At 39.6% G+C, this 22,921-nt stretch overlaps 3 protein-coding genes across 4 annotated transcripts in view; all 3 read left to right on the forward strand.

The window, feature by feature from the left end:
- Positions 1–22,921, forward strand: part of kcnn1a (potassium intermediate/small conductance calcium-activated channel, subfamily N, member 1a) — a gene marked incomplete in the record, with an annotated part of 241,720 nt that overhangs the window by 64,756 nt on the left and 154,043 nt on the right.
- Positions 1,537–7,390, forward strand: si:rp71-39b20.4 (potassium voltage-gated channel subfamily V member 2). The gene is made up of 4 exons (XM_012873570.3): positions 1,537–2,321; positions 2,425–3,058; positions 4,149–4,274; positions 6,733–7,390. The coding sequence occupies exons 1-4, from the start codon at positions 1,795–1,797 to the stop codon at positions 7,054–7,056; spliced, it is 1,611 nt and encodes a 536-aa protein (XP_012729024.2). The 5' UTR covers positions 1,537–1,794; the 3' UTR covers positions 7,057–7,390.
- On the forward strand, positions 15,840–16,701 carry LOC118563388 (relaxin-3-like). The gene is made up of 2 exons (XM_036137873.1): positions 15,840–16,112; positions 16,195–16,701. The coding sequence occupies exons 1-2, from the start codon at positions 15,917–15,919 to the stop codon at positions 16,395–16,397; spliced, it is 399 nt and encodes a 132-aa protein (XP_035993766.1). The 5' UTR covers positions 15,840–15,916; the 3' UTR covers positions 16,398–16,701.

The following is a 22,921-nucleotide window of genomic DNA, read 5'->3' on the forward strand; positions in this document are numbered from 1 at the left end:
TAAAATAAGAACTTTTTTTCTGGAAAAGTTGTCTCTAATATGTTCATTGATGTGGACATCACATCAGATGTCAATAACAACCCAAGTAATCCATACATGAAACCAAACCAATAGTCCATAAATTAAGTTTTGCAAACATAGTGGAAGTCGAGCATTGAACACATAATGAAGTAGAGTGTTCAAAGAGCCACAGGAAGCAAAAAACAAGCAAACAAAAAAAAAAATAAAAAAACAAGCCAACCAGTGAGTATTTAGAATGCATTACTTCTGCTATTTGGAACTCAATATCACCTGGTTTATTATTGACTGATTGCCAATAAAACTGTTGACATTTAATTTCCAGTTAACACATAAAAAGGTGTTAGTTGGGTTAAAAACAAGCAAGTATGCAATGTTTACAAAAAATATTTAAAATAACCTTTTTATGTGTCGACTGAAAATGAGATGTTAACATAAAGCGAACAAGTGACCTGGTTCACTTTTTTGAGTGTTCATCCCAAATACATGTCCAAGGAAACTGTTATATGGTTTTGGAAATAGAATGGCCAAGTCAATCATCTGACTTGTATCCAACTAAAAATGTAAGGAAAGAACTGAAGAACCGAGTGCGCAGAAAGAACCTACAGAACAAGATCTGGAGATGTTTGAGTGAAAGAATTGTTCAAAACCAACCTGAGCAATGCATGTGAATACATTTTCCATACAGGAAAAACAAACTAAAGTTGTCATTACAAAAAATTAATATGTAAAACAAATAAAAATAACTTTACACAAAGTTTTTACTAAATTCCATTAAGTATATTTTCATTACTTTTTCTTGATATCAGTCCATTAATTTTATATCTAGTTTCATATCTAGAGAAATATTATAAATATATTTACTGATAAAACGTTTGAAGTGTTTAATAGTTATATTTGTCTCCATACATGGAAGTTGAAGCTGGAGTATTGAGGTTCCAGCTGGCAACATGCATTGTTTTTTAATCACAATATCCCAGCTTTTGTGGTTTTCCAGGATATCTAAATTATTTATTTGCTGACATGTTTACAGTGTTTTGCTGTCATAAACGGTCATTTTCATATTCTTCAGAACTGAGTTTTTTTTTTATTATATATGAATTTCTCAATGTTTTTTGTTGTGAAAACAGCCAAACATTTTAAAACACCCAAATGTAATTTTGAAAATTTTGAAATGGATATTTGAAAAATTGCCATATCAATCTTTAATCTTCTTTTTTGAAAGTATGGCTTACAAGCAAGACTTAAGAAAGTAGAGAAGAAAGATAAATTGTAGTCAAGACTGTTCTAGAAAATGAATTTTCTTTATCTAAAACACACATTCAGCAAGATCTTATCAGTTTAATAAAATGTTTAAACGGGACAATGGCGGTAGTTAGTATCTGTGGCAATAGCATGTCCAGAACATATTCTTTTTAGCAAGGCAGTACTGTCATCTCTTTGAGCCTTCCTGCCTTCTGAGAACTCAAAGCCCTAAATCACAGTACTAATCCCAGTGAACAGTATTTTTAACTTGCTCTGGGACAGAGAGAACAGCAATAGGATTAGAGAATCAGAGAAGGCACTGAATCCTTAACATATGCTGCTGATCTTCCTGCTCTCTGGCTGAAAAGATCGGTATCACTTTCTTCATCTCAAGTTCAGCCACAGACAGCATGATTTGGAGGTATATTTTGCTGATGTAATTCTCATGGAATTTTCTTGCTGTTTTTCATTGCCTTGATCCCAACTTGGCTCAAAACCTTTGGCTTGTTGTACTGCCAAGGACCCGGCACAATGGCAGCCATAAAGCCTAAGCTTAAGGCGTTGAAAAAGCGTCGCTCCAGTCTTTTTGCGAGTGTGAAACGGGATCTTAGCTTTTCACAGAGCACAGAAGAAGAAGAGTATGTATTCCCTTTTTCACAGGACAGCTCAGTAAAACCATGGACTTCAATGGATAACCTTGACAGCCCGGATGGAAAAATAGGAAAGAGGGAAGATTTCCAAAACCCAAGAAGATCAAACATTGTCAACCTAAATATAGGAGGAAAGGTATTTCACATCCCAAAGCATCTGGCTCTCCGATACCCAAAGACCAGGATTGGAACCCTTGCTCTGTGCGACGATCCAGTGAAGCGGCTCACTCTCTGCGATGATTATAATTTTGTGAGCAATGAGTTCTTCTTCGACAGGGACCCCATGTTTTTCCATTACATATTTCATTTCTACTGCAGCAATGTCCTCTGGGTGATGGACAGCCTCTGTCCTATCAACTTTGAGGAAGAGATGTCATTCTGGGGACTGAAGCTGAAACACACTCCAAGGTATTCTTCACATGCTTTGTCCTCAAAGCTTTTCTTGTTACCTGTTGTTTGTGTATTTTAAGGCGAGTTGAGAGACGTACGTTTGTGAAAATGTCTTTCTCAGGTGCTGTCGGATATTGTTTGAGGAGAAGGTAGATGACATCAGAGACCACCTGAAGGTTAACCAGGAGCTGCTTGATGAGATTAAACCTCACCAGGATGACGAATCCTACAAGACCATGTTTCTTGGAGGCTTGCGAAAGGTTCTCTGGGACTTGATGGAGAACCCGTACTCCTCACTACCAGCCAAAGCCTTTGCCGTGTTTTCCAGTCTTTTTGTTCTCATCTCCATTGTTGCCATGACAATGAATACAGTCCTTGAGCTTAGGGAATACAAGCTTGGAGGCAAAACCTTCATGGAATGGGTGGAGATTTCTTCCATCCTCTTCTTCACTCTAGAATACTTTTTGCGGCTAGTTACCACATCCAACATCAAACAGTTTTTGAGGAGCGCCCTCAATTTTGTTGATGTGGTGGCCGTGATGCCCTACTTTCTCCAGATTATCTTTGAGACATTTGTCATAGATACAGAAGATGTTAGTGCAAAAGAAGATCTGAAAGCCATGTCAAGAGTCAGTAAGGTCAGCAAGGTGCTCAAAGTGGTGAAGTTGATGCGCATCTTCCGTATCCTGAAGCTCGCTCGTCACTCCACTGGCATGAGGGCGTTTGGTTTCACCATCCGTCAATGCTCTGAGCAGGTATGGAAGCACAAACATACACACTCAGCATTCATAGTGTTTACTGATGCAGAATGTTCTGAAAAGGAGAAACTAGAACGTTCCTAAATGGGCCATGGGAAACTTTGGAACTTGCAGCCATCTTCCAGCTACCACTTCAGAAATGGTTTAGGTTCAAGAAGAAAAGGTTTTGTCAGACCAGAGGAAGATTTCTGTAAACTTCTTAGTACTGTGAAATGATATGTAGAAAGCTAACTGCAATCTTAATCAGTTGTTGTGGGAAACATCTGTGATGAAAAAATCAGATCTCACCACTGACCTCACACAATAAATTCTTCCGTGGTTCGTTGCATAATGCATTTGTCGCAAAATACCTCTTGAAAGCTCAGTTAGATTGGACGAAAGGCATCCTTAACAATCAGTTATCAAGTCTTGGAGTCGCTGAATTTAAATCGGATTTAAGTGTGAGCTGTGACCAGGCCCCTCACACGACTGTGCATTGATCATAAATATAGCTTTGGAGCCCTGGCTGTCTGTCTGGCATCATTTTTGTGGCTGGAAAGTAAACATGCTACTGCAAAAACACACTCACAGCATGATGATAACAAAACTGGATTTGTGGACTGCTGCCAACTTTGAGGTTTGTCGTTTTATTGTGATAAAATATGAAAAAGTTCCAGGGTATTAATACTTTAGCGAGGTGCTATCAGCAACCTCCAGCAGATGGCATTGCTCAAGAGCATAAGGAGGAGTTTAACATTTCACTATTTGTTCACTGACAGTAAGCCCAGCCAACATAGACGCAATCTGCACATGCCCAGAAACTCGTTTTGTTATGTTCCAGAAGACCTGTGCACTGCCAAAGAGGAATCTAATAACCATGTTTATAAATGCTTGTCTCATTGTGGCTAATTGGTTTGTATACAGCTTCTTACAGCGCATACAGCACATTATATATGCAATACTAGCTGAATTTCTATTAACATATCTCAGTGGATTAACATGTAATACACTGTAATATGTTAACAGATGATAAAGCTAAAAAACACCCCAAAAGATGCATACAATGGGAGCAAACATAGCTGCTAACACGTTTCTCACAAAACCACAGGTATGCTGTCTGTTTTTGTTCATCGCCATGGGCATCTTCACCTTCTCTGCTCTCATGCATTCTGTGGAGGTGGATCAGCCTGGGACACCATTCAGCAGCATACCAGATGCCTGGTGGTGGGCCGCGGTGAGTGAAGTCCAAACTTTACTGTTACAGCTTTACAAACTTCAGAAATTTGTTTAATTTGGACATAGACCTAGTCAAAGATCACACTGAGGTTCTTTTACACAGAGGCAATCGTCTTTGCTCAGGTGCAAAGACGATTGCCTCTGTCTATTCCAACTTTAAAAATAGCAAAAATAGCCTGTAACTGTTATTCACTAAGACAATACTGCATATTGAAGAATACATGACCTTATAACTGGATTTGGCAGTCATTAGATAAACAGCTGCGCGTCAGCATGATACTAAAAAGTTGTCTCATGCTGTCCAATAACTTTGTCAAATGGAAGAATGTATAGTAAATGTAAAGAAAAGAGAATTGCAAGTATGTAACCCTGTGGGACACCATAACTAACGATGGAAGGTAAGTGGATTTTTTTTAAATCAACAAAAGCAAAATCTAATCTCTCATATCGATATTAAAAACCAGCCTGGTGTTGTATCACTCCATTTGAAAAGAAAAATCAAACTGATGCTGCTGTTAATGACGAGTACTTTTTATGTATAATGACAATAACAACTAGTGATTCTAAGGAAATCGCTAAAAATAGCACAATAATACCCAGCTAGAGAACCATTTTATAGCTGCATAGTTAACCAAGATACGATGTTCGGATGTATTTCTCTTTTTCATTTATTTTGGGTAAAATTTTTTCAGGCACTAGAGAGTGTATCCAACTTTGTGCTGCCACTCAGATTTTTGATCAAGCTGTGTAATGCATTTTACATGTCAAGAATTATGAATGTATAAATAGACAAGGTCAAAAGTGCAAAAATCCTAAGCCTGGTCAGATATTCTTACATATTTACTAGTCCTGTCAAGATATTTTTATATTCAGGTCAAGAATTGGGCTGAGACCAACCAAGTTGTTATATGACTAAGCAACAAGTAATTATTTTGGACCTTTTTAATAGATTTGTTTTTAATGGGCTCATACAAAATCAACAAAATAAAATGTTTATAGCAAATGTTTAGAGTCTGACATTTAAAAAGCTGTATCAAAGCTTCTGGAACTTCCAGGTTTTGAAATACTAACAAAAGCCACACATTAAAGGCCCAGCGCCCATATTCACACACTACCCTAAGACTAAAAGTAACTGTTAGTGACGCTATTTGTTTTTTTTGGAAAAGTCTTAGAATTTCTCGGATTCCAAGATGTATCTTTGACTTTCACCTTTGTAAGATACAAATTATTCACAAACCCCCCTAGGCCTCAAGAGAGCTCATAAAGTGAAAAAAATGTTAGGAGTAGTGAGGATGACTTTTAGTGAGAGTCTGAAGCAGGAAGATGGAGGAAACAGAGAGAGCTGATTGGCTGATCCACCACCTAAACAGTGGAGGAAATGAGCTCATAAACTACTTTAACAATCATACAATTATTAATATTTTGCTAATATAAACTGTATCCTCCAACAGGGGGAAACTAATTTGTTTCAGCAGAACGAAGGGCTAAAGGGCCCTAGTTATGTAATTGTATTGAAAATAAATAAATAATAGGGAAAATGTTGAATATGTGGAAGAGAGGAAGAGGAGTGGAAAAGAAGAAACAATACAGTGCAAAGGAATTTCTATTTTATTTGCAGACTGCAAAATGTTCTCAATAATAAACATTTTATCATTTTCTCCATGTAATGTTGGTAATTTTGCCAAATACAACTGCTTTATACAAGCAGACAATCTCAGTAAAATGCTGACAGCTGGGAGTTCATTAATGTCAAATAGATGAAATAGTGGAATGACCAGTATAGCAAGTAAACATAAGCAAATCAAAATGATCATGTAAATAAGGTGTGTTCAAACATTTTGATGCTGTGTGACAACTATTTAAGTTTCAGCATCATGTCACAGATTTTTTAAAGTCAGTCAAATCAGTTAATTTCACTCAATTGGTTACTAGGACCACATTTGTGTGTGTTTTTGTTGTACTACCAAAGATCCTTAAAGACAGCGTTACACTTGGCAATGAGGTCAACCACACCTCCCCACTGAGCTAAAAAATCTCCTTACTCAGAGTCGCTGTCAGCAGTGATCTAAATCACTCTGAAGCTAAAACTCCTTGGCGGTAATTTTTAGGTTAAGATAGCAGCTCTGAGAGGACCCTGAGGATCTTTGTGAATACGGGCCCTGGTGTTTATTTATCTGTTTTAGCTGTTAACTTATTTGTCTAAAACCCTGAACTATGTGGTAATGCTTCTCTTCTGAGGCTTCAATCGGTAGTATGAGCCTGCAGGAAGCTAGTGCTACATTAGGTTCATACAGCTCTCAGCTGCCACAACAACAACAAAAAGAAACAACAATATCAATAGATCCTCCTAGGGTGAAAAAAGAGCATGTTGGTAAAAGGTAAAAGACAGGCAGTGACAAAAGTAAAATGGTGCATGCTAGTACATAAAAGCTGATGTCTGTGTTTTCTTCCTGTAGGTGAGCATCTCTACCGTCGGTTATGGAGATGTTGTTCCAATCTCCTACCTTGGCCGCTGTGTGGCTTTCGGCTGCATCTCTTTTGGCATCATCCTTAATGGAATGCCCATCTCCATTCTGTTCAACAAGTTCTCTGATTACTACGCCAAACTGAAGGAGCAAGAATACACATATTCCAACACCGAGCGCACATTCCAGCTCCAGAAACGCCTTAGGCGTAAGTTCGACCGCTGCTTCGAACCCCCGCCTGAAGACTCTGATGATGAGATTCACTATCGACCCAGTGGAAGACATGCAGACTTTGACAATGACTTTGACGATTGAGACTTTCCGCCTAATTGTATCATCTCTAAGCCAGAATGGCCTTATCACCCATGGGTGTGGAACGTTTAACGATCCCATCCACCTGGATAGCAGAAAGGGGGAGGGGGCATAGAAGCAGCTGCACACAGAAATACGCTTTAAGTCACGGCTTTGCAGTTGTTCCCCCTAAAGGTTTTAGGTGACGATCATTCCTCTGTCAGGTTTACCGGGTTCCTTCTCTAGATGGCTGGTTTCTTCATATGCTAACTGAATTTAAATAGATGTCAAGGATTTCAGATTCCAACATTACAAAATAAATAAAGCAGTATTAAATAAATAAAGCAGTGCTATTGAAGACATTTTTATTAAAAGTGTTTTTAATAAACTATGCCTTTTATGTTTCAGTATATTTATTAGGTTTTTTGATTGCAAGAAAAAAAGTTTTATTAACGTTTACAATTTTTTTAACGATACATCACAGAATGCCCCTCTTATAAATCTCTTCTAATCTTTCAGGTCACCAGTTTAAATAAACCTGAGCAAATGCTACAAATCAGAGAGAGAAAAAAAACTTTCTGAAAAACAAAGTTTTTAACATCTATCAGTCTGGAAAGGATTAGAAATCTGTCTCTAAGGCATTGGGACTCCAGCTAGAGACAGCGAGAACCACTATATACATACATGGAGAAAACAGTGGTGAACCTTCCCAGGAGCCACAGGCCCACCAAAATAAATGAGTGCATTAATAACTCATCAAAGATCAACATCTAAATATTGTTTTTGAAGAAACCAACTCCTGAAGGACAATGTCTGGCCATCAGTTTATGACCTTCACCTCAAGCGCACCGTGGTTATGCAGCAGAACAAGGATCCAAAACACTCCAGCAAGTTTACCTTGAAAAGAAAATGAGGAACAGCCTGGTCAATGTCTACAATCCTGCAATGAGTTGTGGGCCAGAATTCCCCCACACTGGCGTGAAAGACTCGTTGCCAGTTATCAGAAACATCTATTTGCAGTTGTTGCTGCCATTGGTGGAACAAGCAGGTATCAGATTTTGGAGGTGATTACCTCATCACACAGGGCCTGGTAGATTTGGTTAGCTTTCTTTCTCTCAACAAATGAAATTAACATTTGAATTGCTTTCTGTGTTTATCCAGGTTATCTTTACTAATATTAAATTGTGTTTGATCTGAAACACTTAACTGAAGAACAAAAATCAAAAACAGAGGAAGTCTGTGAGGTCACCAATATTTTTTCACATCATTGTATCAGCCATGATAATGTGCCGTAGTTTCTATTTTACACTGTTTCAATCCAAGAAAATCCTCCAAACTGATCAGTTCTTTAGACCTTGCCACTATCTTACACTCGTTGCCCTTCTGCATGGCACGCATTATTGGTAAAATAGCGTTTCCTTCACAAGACTTTTCTCAGCCTGTTGCTCAGGTTACTTAAGTTGAAGGAAGAGACGGAGTAAGGATGTGTGTCAGTGGTGAGCAGAGGCCAAAGTTTAATTTTGCTGTCAAGGATTACCAGGATTAACTCCTGCAATACCTGGCTGGCTAAAGGTCGATCATGTCCTGCGCTATTTCTGTAGCAGAATAATCTGATCAGGTGCACGCACTCAGGGTACTTTAATGGATAATGATTTCCTTCTGACATACAGCACCCCCCCCAAAATGCTAACACATGGCCAGTGGTACTTATCAATGTCATTACATAGCTCATTGCTATGCATGTTGCCTGCTGGTGTGGAGAACAGAAGCCATCCTGGGTACCCATCGGTATACCCTGCCATGCACCGTCCTTGTTTAGTGCTTCTGTTCTTGTTAACTTTACTCTCAGGATCCTTTACTGACTAGGAACAGATGAATGAGCCCATGTCCATCTTCAGAGAGCATTTCATGCCTTCTTACCATGTCCTGCATATTCACTGGATCTGCTGTGAAGACGAAGCTTTAAAGGAAACTGATATTCATAGACATCAGAATCAAACATGGCCTCCTGTATTCAGCGGGGCATGGGAGTGGACTCCATTTTAAGTATTTTTTTTTTTTTCAACAAAATCAGCCATGACAAAATTAGGGGTACCAAACTCTTGAAAATAAAGGCAAATTAAGCTTTTTTTTAAATTTAACTTTTTAGGAACTCTAAGTAAATTAGGAGTTTCTCTGGAGGTATAAATATATGATGGAGAAGCCCAATTCTTTTTGCCACTGACCACTAGGTTGGATGAGGACCCATCTTCATCTTGCCACCACACACAGTGAACAGGATGGTAAGGACATCTCTGAAGCCAAACTGCAAAGTGTGGTTCCATGGGTTCCCCAAGTCTCCCTAGTAACCATTAGACAATATCTACATGCAAGTCAGTATGGGAGACAGGCCAGAAGCACAATATTTTCCATCTTTCCTACCATCACAGATGTAGAGTTTACGCAACACTTCTGGAATAGTTTGTTTTGATGACACTAAGATTGAGCTTTATGGCAACAAACACTCCAGGTGGATTTGGAATAAGCAAAGAATGAAATCTGCAAAAAAGAACCTTATGCTGACTGTGAGTTTTGATGGATGATCTGTGGGCTTCCTTTTCTAAAGAGCCCAGGAACCATGGATAGACTGCAGGATTGGTCTGAAATATCAGATTTTTAATTAAAATGTGGACTAACAGTAAAATGATTATTAGTCTGTGGGTCTTTCAGCACGATAATGATCCGAAATATATGGACAAAAACAACTCTGAAACGGTTCACCGGACAGAAAAATACAAAAAACACCCAACCATGATCATCTCAGCGTCCAGATGCAAGTGTTACAGAAAACTTCTGTGCTGAACAGATCAGACAGGATCCAGGCCTCTGGGTGATCTTGAGAGGTTATGCAAAGAGGAATGGTCAAAGACAACACCCCTCTCTGTCTCTGTGCTTTAAGCTTCTGAAATGTCCTAAAAGTTGTGTATACTGCTGGCAAATGGGCTTGTCTCATGTTTTGAGGCAATTTTCTGACCCACATGCAGAATCACAAGAGACCAGTTAAAGTGAAGAAGGTTTATTTACAGAGAGATTAAGTAAAAGAGTTAAATCCACCAAGGTCAGCTCAGCATTTACAGAATCCACTTTGAGTACAGCTACAGAGGGGAGAGATGGGTTAATAGTCCGTAAGGGGGGCAGATGCAGAAATGACCGGGGGGGGGGGGGGGGGGGGGGGGGGGGGGGGTGACTTACTTTGCTCTAGCTGGTGAGAGGGAGGGAGTTAGGAATCAGTGTTGGTGAAGTGGTAATGGTCCAGGGTCCGAGAAAACAAGAGTTTGCTCGGTAAGATTGCTTTGTTGGTGGCTGAGCAACACGCTGGAGAGCCGGCAGGCAGGTACAGGAGGCTGAGGACAAAGCTGCAACGGCAGCAAACAAGTCTTCTCTGTGACCAAGCTAAAGGTAACCAGCGATTGTCAAAAAGGGTCTGAAACACAGGAATAAACGACCCTGAGACAAAGATCCAAAATGCATAAAATCATACAGGGAACGACCACTAACACTCACGAACATGCTGGGAATACCATCATATGCAATCATCCAGTGAAGAGTGATGACCCTGCAGTTCCTTTTATGCCCCAGTCAGCCTGATCAGGAGATTTGCTCCAGGTTTGCAGGATCCAGAGCTGATGGGACTCTTCAGCAGAGATCTTCTCTGGAACAGGAACTCACTCGTACAAGGAAACGAACACACCAGAATCCTAAAAGTTTGTGCAAATTATTGACAGTAATTGAGCTTCCACTACTGTTAATAAAAAAAAAACAAAAAAAAAAACCCCTAACGAATGAATAAATAGCTGTCACTTTTTAGAATAATGTACACAAAGTAAATAAAAAAATAAACAAGAAAAACTGTATGAGATTATGACACCATGTATGAAATATGATATATATTTGTAAGGCTTTTTACACAGCTTACCAGGGATGCCAACAAACACTGAATGTTAATCAGTCCCTTTCTCCTGCACTAATCCTCCAAATAATCTGCTTTACTTTAGTAGACCAAATATGTTCCTTGCCTGATAATTTATTTCTTTATTGTTTGTAAAACCATTTTTAATACTAAGAGAAATGGGACCAAAATTGGGTTTTAATTCACCTATTTATTCAATTTATTTAATGGAATTACTTTTTACTTGTTTTTTTTTTTGTTTTTTGTTCACAGGAGAGAAAAAGCTCTTTATCTAAGAGATGCAAGATCTTATAACTGCGAGTATTAGACATATTTCTTATAACTGCAGTGCTGAAGTATTAGGCATATTAGACAAGAAAAAAAATAGATTTTGATAATTAGAAATTGGAAAACTTTGATAGAAAAAAAGATTTTGGTTGGCAACACGTCTTCTAATTACCACATGCTTAGGATTTAATGTCTTTTAATTTAACAGAATCCTATACTGTCTTCATCTCCAAGACAATAAAGTTGTTTAAAAGCATTACCATATGAGCTGTGACAATAAAAAACAGGGATCTAATGATGCTGCTGCCATCAATTAAATAGCAGAACTTCAACAAACTTTGGCTACTTTTCATGCCCCAGACAGACCCAAAGGGACAGAAATAGAGAGTCTAAAGGAGGTCTAGGAAAAGCTGCCAGACCTACGTCCGTGACCTTGGAAGCGTGTTAATGCATGTGAGTAACAACAGCTGAGTCATCCGAGAGCAAATATTATTTGCTGTGTTGGGTCAGAAAGCTTGCGACTGCATCAACTCTTCTTTCAGCTCTACCCACAATCAAACATCCTGTATTAGCTCCTAAATGCTCCTTTCAGTCGGTTCATTGAGCAGTTAACACTGTTTGGAGCGGTCCCTTCCTTCATGAGCTTATTCAAAAGCAAGAATATGCTCTTTCAGTTTTACATTTGAAGAATCTTTTTCTTTAGTGTCATTATGTGTTACATTTTTGAGGTAGATCTCAGCAAGTAATCTAAATCATGTTCACCTGGTCTTGATATATGTTACGAGCTCATTATCTGCATGAAGCTGTTCAGGCTGCTCTTTACAAAGTGACCAAAAACTGTTTGTTGCTCCACTACAGAATGGAACACGAGGCTGAATAAAGCTTCTTATAAACAACAAACACAATACAAAACTTTTGAGGAACAATATCCAGTCCTCACAAGTACATATTATTTTGTTATTAAGTTTACATAGCAGCAAACAGAAAACCCCTTCTCGTTCTTTCTTTCTATGAAAAATCTCATTATCGTTTAGTTATCTTTATATAAACTTTAATATGACTAATTAAAATGGAGAAATGTAGACTGTTATTTTATATATCTATTTATATTTTGGTTTTCATAACTGGCTACAATTCAGAGATTGTGACCTCAGCCTTTGCTTAGGCCCCCAAACCATCAACGGCTCCCATAAATTAATTTTATAACAGATCATAGATCTAAAAATTTCAATCCTAACCTGAACTGGTTTTTACATTTATCAAAAATGATAACAATATAATTTTTTTCATGATTTCAGAATAGATCATTGAAAAGTTTATATTTTCTTTAGGACTTAAAGGAGTTGGCAATTCTACTATGTAAAAGCACAGACTTATTTGTTTCATTGACTTATTTGTTAGCTGTCTGCTGTGTGTTGCCTGTTACCGGGCCAAGTTTTTTCGTCTTTGGACTTTCTTGTCTTGCCCTCGCTTGGACACCTCCTTCAGCTCTTTGGTTCCTGGACACAAACCTGACCACAATCCTAGCCCAGCCCCAATGGATCTGTCTGTCATTTTCTGCTTGCCTTCCCCATTTATGACCCAAGCTTGTCTCACAGATAGTCTCCAGCTTTCAGCCCTCTCAGCTTCACGGACGAGGGGCCTTATGTATGAAAGAATGCACAGCTTGCATACTAAACGTTGGCTGTAGGCAGAAATCCTAAAACGTCCAGCGCACAAAAGAATTTAGATGTAGGAAACCATGTGTAGATGGGACACCGCATGCGTTGCCTTGATATATCCCAATATGCAAGGAATTGGGCTTACCTGCACATGTATCTTGGACCGCCCTGTCCTTTCCCCTAATTACATATGCAAATCAGTGAAAATACCCTGAAAGCACCATCACGTGTACACATAACCATGCAACTGTGCTGTCAGCCACTGAATTACAGCAAACCATTAACATCATCAACTCATTAAAGTTACTGGTTGAAAATATAAAGTTTGTCTGATCGTACCCGTTTTGTTTTCCAATGTTTATTTGCTAACTTCAAACGTTCTGTCTGGCTACTGCATTGAGCTCCATTACAGCTTAATGCTGAACAGCAAATCATTTTAATGACGTAAATATGCCTCCAATACTTTGATTAGGAAGTCTGTCCCCCACACACTGGAGTAGGCTACTTTACATCTTTAAAATGAGGATGTTATATGAAAAAATTACATTGAAGTCAGCCATCACACACAAAGCCCACTGTTATTTTGTTCTCAACACAACTATTATTATGAGAATAATTATTATAATAATATAGAGGAATCCTGAGCTGAGCAGGATTATAGCAATATGAGTGCAATCATAGCAGAGATACAAGCAGCGCATCAAGGACCACGTCAGCAACAATAATCCACACCACATGTGGAGAGGCATCAGGACCATCGCAGAATACAAGCACAGCCACCAGCAGCCCAGCAACGACCCAGCTCTCCCTGACACCTCAAACAGCTTCTTTGTACTCTTACACTCCCCAAGCAGCGGGGAGCCTGAACATCTTCCCCAGCCAGAGGGGCACCATCAGTTTCAAAGATTGAAGTAGAGTTAGAGCTCAAAACGGCACCAGTGACGTATGATTCCTCAAGTTTCCCTGTGTAATACTGGATCCAGTAAAAAGTTTGCTGGGCAATCTGAACCGGATCATAAGCCACTCATCATCGTGTTACAGAAGGTCAGGAGGATGTCTTCCTTCGGTGATATTCTCCAGCAGTGACAACGCTGCCACCATTCTACAGTTACGCACAACTTTAAGCAGCTTAAAGCTAGCTTCACCTTAGGAATCATCAGACCTGACTTGTTAGGAATTAATCTGCGGATCGGACCCCGTTTTCTTTTTTCAGTGGGAATGAAAGGGTCCCATATATAATTCACATGTATTTTACGGTTATCAGTGCACAGATCAATGCACATTTACATCTACACATGACAGAAACAGAGGAATATTCACAGTTGACATCTGACTGAAGTTTAAGTGTGTTACATTATTGTATAAGGCTGAATGGGATTCTGTTTTTTTGTGCGGGATTAAACCTCCTGGGTCAAGTTGGTCAGAACATTCTGTCATGTTTACACTTTCCATGATCACACCAGAAAGCAAAAACACAGAGACAACAGTGTAGTGATTAAAGGTTAATTGTACGTTTGGGATAATGGGAGATGGGGAGGTGGAACTGGGAACTGGCCGACTGGGGAGGGTCTGGTCGCTGACTGCGGGAAGAAATAGAAGAGGTCGAGCCAAGTCAACAACTAGGAAGGCAGGATGAAGTGGCAGAGGCTGCCCTATGGAGATGATGGTTAGTGGTAGACTTGAGGTGACTGGCAGGTAGCGGTCGGTGCTGGTGGAAGTGCGACTAGAGACTAGATGGTTCCTCAACGTTGGAGGGTGGACAGACCTGGTGGAGATGTCCCAAGGACACCTGCATGTTCAGAGGAGCAGCGGTCGACTGAAGTGCCATCAAGGCTCTCAGGATTCTAAACTGACCGTGGAGTTGGAGATCTTCAGGAGGAGTTTCAGAGAACCAGGGTTCAGTGAGGTGGTTCCTGAGGGGAGAACAAGGAGGGTTAGTCGAGGAGAAGTTGGAAGAACTGGGAGCTAGGTGCCGCTCGGGAAAAGCTAAAGCTCTGACGCCTTCCCAGTCGCCTTAAATGCTCCTTACTGCTTGACGTGGATGAAAACACCTGTGGCTGGTGTCCACCTGTTGCACCCTGTTGGAGAAAGGTAAGAACGACACACCACACAGAACCGCATACCTGACAAAAAAAGGCTTCGGGAGCAGTGGCTTCTGTCTGTCTGTCTGTCTGTCTGTCTGTCTGTCTGTCTGTCTGTCTGTCTGTCTGTCTGTCTGTCTGTCTGTCTGTCTGTCTGTCTGTCCAAACATGCATTCATACATTCATATCAGGTGGTTCTGATAAGTTATAAAGAGTTCCTGTGTTTTGCAGCATGGTTCTTGTCACTGGACTTTATTTTTTGCTGCGTATTGGAAAAGGCAGTGGAAGGAGGTTCTCACCCAGAACACCATTCATGGAGGAGCCGCCACTGTAGAAACATACCAGGATTTTTCATCTCTGACATTAACTTTACTGCAGGTTTAAATGCTTTGCACAACTGCAACTTTCATGTGTTAAATGTGCCACCATTTTGATTTTCCTGTGTCCTGTCATTCGAAGCAGTCATCACTGATACGATTATCCAACTCGAGCATTGCCTGAGGTGATCAAGCTGTGTCAGTATCCTTGACATCATCATTCCCGGTGCCTCTATCTTCTCATTAGCTGCCATCCTTTAAGATATGGAGTAAACATCTCTGATTCAACGAAAGTAAATCACTTTCCTAATATGTTTCCTTAGTTTTTTGCAGCTCTTGTAGTGGAGCAAAATGAAATCAGAGTTTTATCTTAATGGCATTTTTAGCCTTGGGTTTTGGACTTATTTGTGGCTCAGAACATCCTTTTCCCTCAACAAGGCCGAATACATCTTTTGGAAAACCTGCCGGACTCAGCATATTAAAAACTGCCGTCATCAGTGACACTCACTAACTATATAAACCCGTTCAAGTTCCTTGAATAAGCTACAACCCTGCAACCCTGACTTGTCCGAACTTTTTGCCTCCACCGACCAACCATCTGCACATCAAATGATGGCTGCTGCTAAGTGGCTGCCGAGTCTGCTGGTGGTGCTGCTGGCTGCAGCGTATCTGGCTCACGCACAGGACAGGATTAAGATGTGTGGGCGAGAGCTTATCCGTCTGGCCGTCTCATCCTGCGGGAACTCTCGGCTGAGGAGAAGCATCCCGGACGCAGAACTGAGCCAACAGCAGCTCACCGCTGGCTGTAAGTTCTCTCCGTTTAAGTATTTGTTCTTTTATCATTTCATGTATTTTCTATAAATACTTGATGCTTCCTCTCGTCACAGCTGACCAGGATTTCTCCACTGAGGAGGACCAGGCGTCAGAGACAATCCATGCCCCCCTACAGTCTGATGAGAAAAGGGTCGCCTCCTCTTTGGCTCCTCACTGGCACCCCCTGACCTTTCGAATCAGACGAGCTGCTGGAAAAATATCTGACATTTGCTGCGAGAAAGGATGCAGCATGAAAGAGCTTATTCAGTTTTGCTAAGTATAGCTCTACCACTTGTCCAACAGTGGAAAAGAAGATTTTATTTTGGGCTGTGAAGTCATGAGGGACCTTTGCCAAGTAAACAATTTTTGAAAAATCTAGTAAAATTCATTCAATATGTTTCATGTGACTTAAGAAAAGCTTTGATTAAAGGATGGATTGCTCTGTGTGCAAGGGACAGTAAAAACAGAGAAAAACAAAGTGAACACGGGCTTTATGGAGAGAGATCAAATCAGATGCTATTTATTTGTATTAGTATAATTTATTTCAGTAAAATCAGTGCAAAACAGACACACTGCAATAAACATTTGATGATTACAAAGTCATGCCTGGGATGTTTTTCTGCACCCGTTTAATCACAATAAGGTCAAAAAAGACAAAGAAAATTATTCATGATAAAGTAGGTGCCAAGCAATCATAATCAATGTTTTAATGTCTTCTCTTTTGCTGTTGTGGGGCCGGCACTCATCCTTCAAAGCTACTCTCATGCTTCATGAACAATCTAGTTCTAAATTAGAAAGTTTGTTCTCTTAAATCACATTATCATGGCAGTACTTATTTTGTCAGAGTTGTGGCTGAAAAAGGGTCAACACAGATATTAGAACATGCGTTCTGATGAGTTTCTTTTATCAGATTAAAAGTTAAGATAAGGTATGAAAGGTTAAAGACAAGGTTTTATAAAACATACTTTCCATGAAGCCCATGTTTCTGTATTAATTTTTTCTTACGGTTGCCCAATATTGTAATCTTGAATGTTGTTTTTTAATTTGCATTAAAATCATCACAATCAGCAGAAACAAAGGCTTGAAAACGTCAGTCTGTGTGTAATTAATCCAAAAATATGTTTAACTTAGTAAATTGGCTTATTGGAAAAAATTCAATTTTAACAATACTTTAAGTTATTAATTATGACACTAAGTTTTACTTTCATTAGCTTTAAAAGTACTTTAAGGCAAATATTCCAATCATCTGACCTGATCAGTCATGTGGGAAGGCGTTTCGGCCTGCTGTCTTTTATAATATTCCTTCAGTTTATGCAGGGTTGAGGAAGGAATTTTATTTGTGACCCTAAACCTGCAAATAAACAGCTTTGCCCCTTCTCCTTCCTATAGTCTGAACACCAACAATCTTTCTGCTTCCAGGTTTATTTATGAGTTCATACCACTCTAAGTCATTAAGCAAACAAATCAGTATAATGTACATCATAACATACACATAGACATTAACACATGTGCCTACACACATCAACATTGAGACATTGGGGGAGTGTTGGCCTAGTGGTTAGACCATTGTGCTTGTGTAAACCTGAAGGTTCTGGGTTCAACCCCCACAGACTGCCACTCTGGGTCCCTGACTAAGACCCTCTACTCCCAATTTCACTCCAGGTCTGGTAAAAGCAGCAATAAGTAAAGAATGTGTAATGCTTAATAATTCAGAAAATGTTTTGCTTTAATAAGAATTGTGATGTCTCTAAATTGTTTAGTCTGAACATATTCAATGTGAGGTTTCCAGAAGATTTTGTAGTCAATAATCACATCCAATAATTTTATTGACTTTACTCTTCCCACCTTTACCCCATCTTTTATGACTTTCACATCTATATTTCCTTCACAGTTACCAAATAACAGGAACTTAGTTTTCTCTAAATTTAGGGGCCATTTGTTTTGGGCAAACCAGTTTATAGTTTATGCATCTCTGACGTCATATAATCCAAAAGCTGCTGCAAGCAGTTTAGAGAATATTTGTATCATCTGCAGGCATGACGACTATTCACAAATAGCTGCCTGTGACTTAAATAGCTCTTCATCCATTCCAGAACCTGCTCCCCCCCCCCCTCCACACGCACACACACACACACACACACACACACACACACACACACACACACACACACACACACACACACACACACACACACACACACACACACACACTATAATGCTCTAATTTCCTGATTAATATATTGTGACCAGTTGTATCAAATGCTTTTTAAATCAACAAATAGACCTATCACAAACTGTTGATCCATGGAACGGATGATTTCCTCTATTAATTCCAGGACTACTAATGTTGTGGATCTCTGGGATCTAAATCCATGTTGACTTTCAGAAAGTAATTTGTATTTATCAATGAAGTTTTCCAGTCTGTATATAAGGAGTTTTTCTAAAATCTTAAAAAAAAATGTTGGAAGTATAGAAATCAGTTGTGAATTGGTGTCTAGCTCCAGTTTTATATTATGGTGATTTTTGCAGTTTTCAATTTGTTTGAAAATGTACCAGTTTGGAAAGAGAGAGTGGAAAGAGGGGTTGCAGATATAAGGCAGTGGTTTAACAATTGCATCGATAACTCTTCTGACTGTTGTCACATCAGTGCCATCACAGTCAGTGGAGCTTTTTTTTTTTTTACAGCTATGATCTCTCTCTCTTCCACTGCTGTGAGAAATATTGAATTTGGATTTTTGTTGTTGTGAGTATCTCATTGCACCTCTTGGTTATTGCTTGATCAAGGATTTTTTTGTGTGCCAGTTTTGGGCTGACACAAACTACACAGGAGGCAGAGCTGGGGGTAGCAGAGATGAAGATGCATTCATGAAAAATACTGCCTCAAGGTTCTTTACAAAAGAAGTGTAACAAATCCAATCATGCAGACAGAATTTGATCACTGTTATTAAATCAACCAAGTAGAGTTTTGTATTGAGATAGGTAATACGTTTTATGTCTAAGGAAACACAGCAAATTGCATTAAATCTCAGACTTGCAACATTTACTACTTTTGGATGAGCATGTAGCAACGGTGGACAGTCACCTGCATTGTGCCTTTGACTTTGCAGCATGGTCATGTGTAGCGACAGTGGAAAGAAAATTAAAGAAAAATTTGAATGAGCTGAGCTGAACAGAGACACATCTAAAACATGCAGGACAGGCCTACCCGAGGACAAGGGTTGGGAAGCACTGAGCTATAGGAACAAAACATTAAGGTATTGAAGTTGCTCAGTTGATGCCTCCCTCCAGGAAGGTATCACGGCAAAATAAATGCCAGGCAAGATGTAGCTACTATGAAGTGAAAAAAAATACATACAGAGAACGTAAAAACATTAGCAAATGAACTGGAGCATAGTAGCAGAATGTAACAGAGTGAGAAAAGCGGTCGTTATGTCCTCCAGCAGGTTAAAACTACAGCGATAGCCACGCTAACTGTTAGTTTTATCCAAAAGAAAGGATTTTAGCCTAGTCTTAAAAGCAGAGAGGACAGACTAAAACTTGGAGTTGGTTCCACAGGACAGGATCCTGAAAAGTAAAATATCTCCCTCCTATTGTACTTTTATAACCTCTGTTTCTTGTGTGACTCGCCTCTACCTCCCTTTGATGTGAAATTGAAAAACAACCGTTGCAAATTTCACAAAAAGCTTCCTGGGAATTAATTTTCTTTAGCCTTTCCCAGTCAGAAGCAGCATTTTCCTTACTTAGACATACAGTAGTTTCCCTAATATTCTGTATGCATTTATTTTATGAGTATCCTGGTGCGCAGCTGCTCATGAGGTGGGACACTGCTGCTTATTTTGATCGACAGCCGACGTAGCCCTCATTAATGATGAGTGCCGCTCGAGAGGTGGATCTGGAGAACTGGCCGCTAGGGAGGGCTCTGGTCGCAGACAGTGGGAAGGTGAAAGATATAATTGAGCAGCGACAACAAGCAGGAAGACGTGCTGGTGTAGCAGAGGCTGACTTATGGGAAGGTTGAGGTTGCTGCTGGTTGCCTGGATGAAGGTGTGGTTTGAAGCTGGTTGGATCTTCCATATTGGAGGGTGGACAGGACTGTTGGTGATTATAGTCGGTAGCAACGGTCGCCTGGAGCGCCAGGAAGGCATTGGGACTCGGAACAGATCTGTAGAGTGGATGATCTTCTGGTGGAGTCACAGTGAAGCCAGACTGGAGCATGGAGGAGAGCTAATGCTCTGACACCTTCTGTCTCCAGCTGCCTTAAATGCTGAAAAGAAAGAATGGAAAACACCTGCGGCTGGTGTCCACCTGTTGCACCCTGAAGGAGAAAGGTAGGAACTACACCACACCTCCATATCGCAGAGCTGCATACCTGACACAGATGCAATCCAGTCTGACTGGGGTTGAACTGTTTTGGAAAGAAGAATGGGCAGATGTGCAGAGCTGGTAAAACCACACCCAAAAAGAGTTCAGCTGTAGATGGAATGAAATGTGGTTCTATAAAATAAGCATTAACAAAAAAACAACATTCTTTTCTTTTTAACTTTACAGTTATGTGGTATATAATGTGATGGTCTATTAAATAAAATCCAAAGAAAACATATTGAGATTTGTGGTTGTAACTTCACAAAATGTAAAAGTAAAAGTTTAATAGCTGTTAATGCTGTATGTTAATGAAACCCGGCAACACTGCAGAGAATCCTATTCTCTCAGGCTTATATCTGTCATCAATAACCATTTATTTTATAGTCAACGCTAGAACCAGTCTGAAATGTAAAGCTGTCTGGGGTTTGGTTCCTGCCTTTGGGATCTTTGCTGCATGTCTCTGGCCAATTGCTGTCTGCTTAATGTGAATAAAGGCATAAAGCAACACAAACTCTTAAAATAAAATCATACTCCAAAATATACAGAATTTGTGACAAAAATATATTGAGGGACTGCAGATGGACTCCCTAAATTAATTTGTATCACACATTTCGACTTTACACTTACACAAGCTACACTGCCCAAATGCAAACAAGAGACAATGTGGGTCCAAATTACAGCACTCTGTTCTCTCTGATACCGTTACATCAAAATGATGTGACTGGCCAAGCCATTCAGCTCAGTAATGACAGAAATAATCTCTGTAAGCCAGCCAGTTCCACACACCCAGCAGTGCATAATTCTCTCAGTGGATAATCAAATGTGGTGCTGATTATCTGCAACACTAAATGGCTCTTAATAGCTAATAAAATCAGCCTACAGTCTCTGATTGCTTTATTTATTTTTAATTGGAGATGGCTATGTTACATTTTACATGCAATTAGTTTTTACCTAATTGGTTTTATTTTTGTGTCTTCTCACAGAGGACAAATCCAGATTGCTTATTGGATTTTTTTGTTGGATCATCTATGGTGCATTATGTAGATTTTCTATTCAGGATGTCCCCTGCCCCTTGCCCGTTTACCAGTGGAGACAAGGATTCCCAACAAGAATGAGAAAAACTGGTGTTAATATTTGCAAGACAAATGCGTGAAAAGTTGCATGGAGCTAATGAGCTCCAACATGCTTCCATGCTTCTTTGCTTCCAGTAGATACCATCAAAAAGAGGAATGCAGAGAGGAACGTTACAGAGATACAGGAACCTGTCGTTAATATTCACACCTTTCACTATTGTGACCAAGGCTGGGCAGAAGTCCTTTCTCATGGCAGGATGAGCCGTAATGATTCTAGATTCAGCAGATAATGAACAACAGATGTGAAACCATGTCAAAATGCGATGTTTATAAAGCTGATACTTTTTTGAGATGCATGTCAGGATATTTCAAACTATTTCTTTAGGTAGATCACATTACTCTGCCAGTTTAAAAATCACTAGGCTTCTGAATGAACACGCAATCAAAATATTGACCGGATGCAAGCTTTACAGGGTTAAAATTAATGCATTCCTTTCTGTTTTTCTTGCTTGTTGGGAACTTTGAGTAAGATTGCTGTTTCTTGACTGTAATATTGATATCTTGGCATTGTTTAGCCAAGAAAATGTGAAATGTATGCAAAATGTAAAACAACAACCCCCCTCCCCAAAAGACAACAGAGTCCATTGTTCTTCATGTCTATCAAATGAAATTATGTTTTATTTGATAGACAGACTGCTGCATCCCAGATGTTCTAAGGAGCATTTCTGTAGGTCCTTCCTCCCAACTACTGTCAGACTTTATAATCTCTGTTGCTCCCAACAGACATGATAACTGTTTACATCATGCTAATAATGGTTGCACAGGTTCTGATCCAACCAATAATTGTTTACACTGTTCGCAGATGCTAAGGAAACTTGCACATGCCTCAGCTAGGCAGCTGCTATTCGCTATTATGCAGATTGCATATTCTGTTATCATGTGTTTGTAAATAGGCTGGAGTTTTTTTCCTCCATCAAATAGTTTCCACTGTGCAGCATTTACTCTGGTATTTACTTTTATCTTCTACTCTTGCTGTTTCTTAGAGCTAACTTTAGATTAGACTGGTTTGTTATTTTTTCTTCTTCTCTTCTTTTTTTCATTACTAATTATTGTGTGTAACTGTCTGTGTGTTTGCCACTGTCACACCTGAATTTCCCCACTGCGGCACAATAAAGGAATTCCTTTTTACTTTAAAAAACACAGAACCATCCAATGAGTCTGTGTTGTTTTTACTCAAGGCAACTTTTTAATGTTTACACCATCGCTAGTCTTTAAAGTTTCAGCCAATTCTAGCTGACATGGACAATCTGCCCAGCCAAGAGAAAGGGCAGAGACCTGATGGAACCAGAAACAAAAAGGCGAATTG

Source organism: Fundulus heteroclitus, chromosome 6 (assembly GCF_011125445.2).
Source record: "Fundulus heteroclitus isolate FHET01 chromosome 6, MU-UCD_Fhet_4.1, whole genome shotgun sequence".
NCBI lineage: Eukaryota > Metazoa > Chordata > Actinopteri > Cyprinodontiformes > Fundulidae > Fundulus > Fundulus heteroclitus.

What these genes read in the sequence shown, in the direction of transcription:
- si:rp71-39b20.4 (XM_012873570.3), top strand. Translation starts at nt 1,795, where the DNA reads ATGGCAGCCATAAAGCCTAAGCTTAAGGCGTTGAAAAAGCGTCGCTCC. An exon ending in AAGCTGAAACACACTCCAAG is followed by an intron (nt 2,322 to 2,424) that starts GTATTCTTCACA and finishes TGTCTTTCTCAG; the next exon opens with GTGCTGTCGGATATTGTTTG. An exon ending in ATGCCTGGTGGTGGGCCGCG is followed by an intron (nt 4,275 to 6,732) that starts GTGAGTGAAGTC and finishes TTCTTCCTGTAG; the next exon opens with GTGAGCATCTCTACCGTCGG.
- LOC118563388 (XM_036137873.1), top strand. Translation starts at nt 15,917, where the DNA reads ATGATGGCTGCTGCTAAGTGGCTGCCGAGTCTGCTGGTGGTGCTGCTG. An exon ending in ACAGCAGCTCACCGCTGGCT is followed by an intron (nt 16,113 to 16,194) that starts GTAAGTTCTCTC and finishes CTCTCGTCACAG; the next exon opens with CTGACCAGGATTTCTCCACT.